The sequence below is a fragment of the Polypterus senegalus genome, chromosome 12, assembly GCF_016835505.1.
Source record: "Polypterus senegalus isolate Bchr_013 chromosome 12, ASM1683550v1, whole genome shotgun sequence".
NCBI lineage: Eukaryota > Metazoa > Chordata > Cladistia > Polypteriformes > Polypteridae > Polypterus > Polypterus senegalus.
Window position 1 is genome coordinate 139,445,152 of NC_053165.1, and position 6,841 is coordinate 139,451,992.

Here is a 6,841-nt window from a genome sequence, read left to right on the forward strand (position 1 = left end):
ACTTTGACATCCCATTGATTTTTAAAGTTTGGATGCACCTTATCTTTAGTCTGCACTCAACATTTTCTGCTTGTGGATAATGTAATTGAACTTTAGACAGACAACCCTGAGTTTGTGCAATGTTGGTTATCTGATAAGAGCATCACTGTGGATCAGCTAAACTGCCATGCTTGTTTGTTCTTTTTGGACATAATCAGAACTACCTTTGTTTGATAAACATTCTCTTCTGCAATCAAATGCATCACAGACTAATATACATATAGCTTTTAATAAGCAAACTGAATAAAACGAGTTCTGGAGACATAATAATTTATGTGGTGATGTTTATCTGAGGAGACACTGACAGCTTCCAAACTTCCAAACTTACAGTAACGCTTTCATCTCTCTTTAAATCAGGGTATAAATGAAAAAATAATATTTTATACAGTATGTACTTCTGTGGTGAAACTTGAGCATTACTAGATCAGGTTCCTGAAACTTAGTTGCTGTTTTTTCCAGATATTTTCTTAACTGGTAGCTACATAACTACTGCTACTGATGGGCACACTTTGATGCCCTAACTTTAAGACCTAAATTGTGTATTTTTTATTTATTTAGCTGCCAGGTAAAAAAAAGTACTGAGCAGTTCCATTTCATATAGCATTTGTGTAATGTTCCCAAATACGAAAAATAAACAGTATTAGAAATGTCTGTTGTGTCAGAGTGAGCACCCTGCCAAGCCATCAATAAAGCAACATGTACCATTAACAACAAGAATGGTCTCAAACTATAAAATTGATTGCAGTGAAAACCTGAAGGCATTGTGGCCTTTCAGGAACCGAGTTTAAGATCCATGAAATCAAGGGATTCATTAGAGAGGCAAGGAATTGCCATTTTCAAAAGTGTAGTTTGCTTTTACTTTTTTCGCACAGAAACAGTAGGGGGCAGTCTAGAAACGTGGCTGAGTTGAAGCCTAATCGTCTATCTGTCCATACCCAGCTAGTTCTCGGTACTGAAAAAGTAAATAGTGGGAGCTCTCAGGAGAAAGACAATGGTGTCATAATGTTTTCAATTCCATTACTCTAATGACAAGTGTCCAATGAGATACTTTCTGGCCTCTGTCTAGAAAGACGAAGAGTATTTGGCATTAGGTGCTAATACTGCAAATAGCCTTTTCCTAGTAATAATGAAATCATTCTGCACATACCTAACAAATTATCTGAATCATTTGCTGAGATTCAAATCTATTACACCATACATAGACAACTGCAAGCAAAACAAAAATCGTTGCTTAATCTGTCCGGGAAAATTTACAGTATGTGGTCAGATCTGCTTAATCCAAACTGGGTGAGAGGTAACTGCAGCTTAAAATGTATACTAAACTGGAACAATGGGATTAGTCTTCAAATGTCTGCTTGATTTGTGGTAAAGGTTATGGCTTTCTCCTCCTAAATATTTACTAAGCTGTAAAATGTTCACTTGACTAGATTTGCCTTGCCAACTTTTAAAACATCTTTCATTCTAAAAAGAGTTGAGAAACACAACCCACATATCTCAGCATTAATGATATCACATTCTTTAATTTGGTTTATTTGCGGTGTTGTAAAGTGTACAGGAATAAGAGCCACAAACCACACACGTGTTTGCCTGATTTTCCACATGTGACTCATATACTCTCATTCTGAAAAGAAAATACAAGTTGGCAGAGGCCTTATGTATCCGTAAATTTAAGAACCTTGGGTGGTTACATGCTGTACAGTCGCTCCAAAAACAATAAACGCTGTTTGTTTTTCTCAATGTAATCTTTTGTTTAATGAAATGGGCTATCTCCTACAAAAAAGCATACTTTTCAAAAATAAAATTGCATTGCTTGCCATCTATTTTTATATTTATTTGTATTGCAGATTTGTACACTTTTTCATTAATTAAGGGAGAACAAAATCAACAACATGAAAGCCCAGTCATCTTCAGAAGGTCTTTAGTTCTAGTTGACCAACTCTGACCACGACTGCTTCATTTTTTCAAACTGCTCAGTGAACCAGTTCCTGAAAAAGAAAGATAAAACTGAGTAAAAATTCAGCATTTCCATCAAAGTAAGACACAGTTGTAGCTTGTAAAGAAATCCATTCTTCTCATTTTGTTGAATGGCTGTTGCTGTTGGCTGCACCTCATCTGATGTTTTCAAAAGTCCTGCAAGATTTAATCAAAGGTCCCCAAAAAGCATAATTGCCTTTATAATGTAACAACACATTCATACATTCGAGATACCACCATGTGTATACATTTGGATTCGATATCCCCCAAGCTTTAACTCTGCAAACACAACTTTAAGTTTACCAAATGAACAAGATGAATGTCTACAGTTAGTTAACGTAAAACTACCAAACAAGGTTAGGACCTTTCAGCTTCGTGTGTGCTGTGGTGTGAGCTCTGCGTGCCAGACAGCTTATGGTTGACGTTGTTCTCTTCTTTTTTCTACACACATTGTATCTCGGTGGAGCCTGATGACTGCCTACGTTTTTCCCTCTTATGCTTTCCTCAGGCGGGTTTCTTTTTACTTTTGGTAACAGGGAACATGTTTTGGATGGGTTAGTATTTTTACTGCTATTATTTTCACTATCATTGCCGCCTGTTGACTTTTTATGACAAATCTGTTGGTTAGTATTATTTTTATTGCTCATAATTGTTATTTAAATGTCCATAAACAATTGATCATGAAAAGAATATTAGGACAGTTTATAAATAAGAGGAGACCATTTCATTTAGGCCATCATGCTTGTTTCATTGCTTCTCATTCATGCTGGTTTTATCTTCTTTAAGGCATCAGGGTATTCCACTGTACCTACATGACTTTTGTTCTATGTTCCCATAATCTTTGTTGCCTTTGTCTTGAATTCCCTTATTCTTTATTGGTGTCATCAGTTTCTTCGGTATCCATTGTTTTAAAATAATGATGGATCAATGTTTCATGTCTTTGAGAATTTTAAATTAATAAACTAGGTTTCTTCCAATCCAGCCAAAAATGGTGGTGGTCCCAAGTCCAGATTTACATTGGCATTTACTTATTTGGCTGACGCCTTTATCCAAGGTTTATATGATACAATTGGTTACATTTCTTTTTGTTTTCCAATGGGAATACAGGCAGGTCAAGTGACCACACAGTGTCAGGAGTGGGATTTGAACCCATAACCTTAGAGTTTGAAGTCCAAAGCCTTAACCCTTACAGTACACTCCACTGACTACCGCCTACCTAAATTGAGAGGGTTAATGTCAGGAAGGGCAACCAACTGTAAAGCTTTAACCAACACCTTAATAATGGAATCAATCCAATCATCTTCTGGAGGAGGAGGTGTAGGATTAAGCACATCAACCCCACATAGAAGTGGGAAGAGGAAGAAGAAGAAGCTTCTTCCATTGAGTAGTGATGCAAATCCTTGTGGGTGTCAGGAAAGGATGCCCCTTTTAGTCTAACACCTCTCCGCATGGCTTCTGGAAATGCCACAGTATGTCTTTTGGTAACACAATGATATACACATTGCTTTAAGTGATTTCTTAGCGTTGCTGCCTTGCAGTAAGGAGACCTGGGTTTGTTCCTGGGTCTTCTCTGCATGGAGTTTGCATGTTCTCCCCGTGTCTGCGTGGGTTTCCTCCGACAGTCCAAAGACAAGCAGGTTAGGTACATTGGCGATCCTAAATTGTAAGTCTGTAAGTGTGTGCTTGGTTGTGTGTGTGTGTGTGTGTGTGTGTGCCCTGCAGTGGGCTGGCACCCTACCCAGGGATTTGTTCCTGCCTTGCGCCCTGTGTTGGCTGGGATTGGCTCCAGCAGACCCCCGAGACCCTGTGTTAGGAAATAGCGGGTCGGATGATGACTGTCTTTATATTTAAAGTATTCACTAAGCAGATGTAGAGATTACAATTTCCCACTGTAGTTTTACCAAAGAAAATCATTTGAAACATCATATTTAAATTTTCTGAACAAATTGATTCATTGATGGGTTTATTGACCATCAGCTCGGGGTTGTGTCTTTATACCTCCTTTTAAACAGTGAAATTGAAACTCTTCAGCTGTCGCTTGTGTACCTTTGAAGCACTGATGAGTTTTAGTTACCAATGTCAGCCTCGATAGATTACCTTGTCTTGGAGGTAAATTCGCTGTTCTGCACCTTCTCAAAGGCTTCCCGTGCCTTCTGACCTAAATCCTCCATGTGAGTTTGAATTGTCTCAAAGTGCTGAGCGAGGATGGGCTTCTCTTCAGCCTCTAATGAAAACAAAATGTAAAGACAGATATCGTTTAAGCCTGTTTGAGAATAAGCTATTTAAAAGGTAGATACAATGAAAGTATTACTGAAGACGATTCCTTCATTGACCCATTAAGTTGCAAGAAATTAACATTTAATTAATGTTCTGTAATAACACAAAGTAATAACTAAGTTGTAGTCACCTTGAAATAAACGCAAAGTTTAAGAAATCCCTTTTTCAGTAAAGCTTAACATTTCCTTAATACCCTAATTTTAGGATCAATTCAAAACTAATGTACAAGCCACACATAAAATTTTAACGTGACAGAAAATAAGTCAGTCTGGTCTTGTGTGCAGGCAAACAATGGAGATTGCGTAAAGAAAAAATTTTTTTCTTGCCAATTCCAAGAATATTGATTTATTACTTGTATCATAACACCTAAATAACGGACATCGCTAATTCACCCCATCTGTTATCTGCACTGATTAAAAGATATTTTATAAAAGTTGCCTTTTTGGCTATTTGCTAAAGTCATCAGATTTGTGTTGCAGTCATATTATTGTGTAATGTTTGTTCCATAAAAGATACCTTGGTGAGAGAAAGTCAACTGCTTGGAGCAATGCAATGATTTCAAAATGGCATAATGTGAAATTTACACTGAAAATTAAATGAAAAAATAAGCAGACATGATTTTCATTTAGTGGTAACAAATTCACTCAGTGCTTTCTCACAATTTTCTCTGATAATTCTAAGTTGCCAAATCGTGTGAACTCCAAGGCTGGCTGGTGTACCATAAGTGCACATTCATTTGCTGCTGGATAACGGATCTGACTTTGGACAAACCTTACCAGGACATGCAGGATGGACAACAGGATGACAGGCATTTGTAACGGCCTCAGATCTCACTCCTGTGCCCATTTACTTTTCATACCTTCAGCTGCTAAATAGATCTAACTTTAAAAGCTGCATTTAAAATGGATTTATGATAGAAACTTCACAGGTATGATGTCAAAAATAAAATCTGGTTACGTTAAAGTGATTTCTGCATAGCGACAAAAAAATGTATGTAATTTCTTTCACCCAAATATTTTCATTCTCGCACAGAGGTGTTCATTTCTTTATGATGGAATTTTATTTTCTGCCCTTTTGAAGTAATTATTTTGCAAATTATAAACATAAAACTAGTTGTTCCCTCTTAGCATCAATTCAAAACCCATAAAAATGAATATTTAGGTTTTACTGACCGGCAAGGGCGATCACAGCGACCAGAACAAGTGCTGCAATGAGTAAGATCCTCATTTTTGATGTTTCAGTTATCTTCCTGTGGAAAAAAAAAGACATTTTCAATGAGTGGACAACGCCATGAACGCTGGGATTGTAGCCTACTTAAATTGTGAACAGATATAATTATTTATTTGTAATGCAATTAAAGTAATAGTCCTCTATCTTAATACTAAATAAATACTAAAAACTAATTTAGAACACAAAACAAAATTTCTTCGTAGTTATGTTTAGGTTTTTGAAAGACCAATCGTTCAAAATATGAAATTTAAGTAAAGGCTCACCAAGATCAGAACACTTCAAATTTCTTGTTGGACTGAGCGAAGTGCTTCAATTTATAAGGGGTGCCTTTTGCAATGCAATCAATTGGCTTTACTTTGATTTGCTCAACAACCGGACAGCCCTGAACTGACACCGCAAGTATCAGATTTCATCTTTTATGCTGGACAGCAGAACTCTGTTTATTTGGATTAGTCTTCAAGGCCAATTGATTGTACTATGTTTGTTGTGTGTGTGTATTCAGTGGGGCTGGGGGAGCCTGGGTCACAAGGCACTGCTAAAATAAAGTATATTTGTGAGAAATGAGCCTAAACCTGAAAGGAGCTTTCAATGGGACTAATGTTTGTACTTGTTAGCTTATGTGCACTAAAATATGTGCTAACATAGCTATCTGTGACCTATAGTATATGACTCTTGTTTCAGAACCAAGTTAACAAGAATTCTGAAAAACACAAAACAAAATATCATGTGATGATTGAATTTCTAATTTCTAGAGAACAATGCGCCATTCGAAATTTGTTCTCACCTGTGTTAATGGAACCTGTCCTCTTTATATACAATAATCAAAGGATGAATTGCAGAATTGCATTGTAGCAGGACATCTCTAAAAGATGAATCAAGTTCTGGCTGACCTTTCACATGAACAACAGAAGAAATGACTGCCATGAAAGAAAGAATCATAACAGCAATCAAAGGGAGACACTGTGTGACACTGCAGTCAATAGATGGCTGCTTAAATCCATTCTCCTCAACCAGTTAAATACATTTCCTATAAAACAGGAAGTTTTCAAATTATATTGTTATGCAACATTGGATCACAGTGGATTTAATTTTGGCTTTTTTGACACTGATCAACCAAAAACGACTCTTTAATATCAAGGTGTATTATATTTCTGAAAAGTGATCTAAACGAATTACAGATTTAAAATATGAAATAACTGATCATATAATTATTCACCCTCTTTAATTTGACACACCTAAATCATTACTGGTACAGCCAATTGGTTTTAGAAGTCACACAATTACTTTAATGGAAATCACCTCTCTCTACTCAAGGAGTTTC

General features: G+C 36.5%; 1 protein-coding gene across 1 annotated transcript; it reads right to left on the minus strand.

Annotated features, from left to right (window-relative positions):
* Window positions 1-1,762: 1,762 nt before the first annotated feature.
* On the minus strand, window positions 1,763-5,912 carry apoc1 (apolipoprotein C-I). The gene is made up of 4 exons (XM_039773592.1): window positions 5,784-5,912; window positions 5,463-5,539; window positions 4,111-4,237; window positions 1,763-2,024 (listed from the first exon to the last, which is right to left on the minus strand). Exons 2-4 carry the CDS (start codon window positions 5,515-5,517, stop codon window positions 1,964-1,966), a joined length of 243 nt encoding a protein of 80 aa, XP_039629526.1. The 5' UTR covers window positions 5,518-5,539; window positions 5,784-5,912; the 3' UTR covers window positions 1,763-1,963.
* Window positions 5,913-6,841: the final 929 nt, after the last annotated feature.

Excerpts from the sequence above, each read along its gene's own strand:
- apoc1 (XM_039773592.1), bottom strand. The coding sequence starts at position 5,517 with ATGAGGATCTTACTCATTGCAGCACTTGTTCTGGTCGCTGTGATCGCC. Across the intron at positions 4,238-5,462 it reads CGCTGTGATCGCCCTTGCCG|AGGCTGAAGAGAAGCCCATC; the intron begins GTCAGTAAAACC and ends TGTTTTCATTAG. Across the intron at positions 2,025-4,110 it reads GAATTTACCTCCAAGACAAG|GAACTGGTTCACTGAGCAGT; the intron begins GTAATCTATCGA and ends TTTCTTTTTCAG.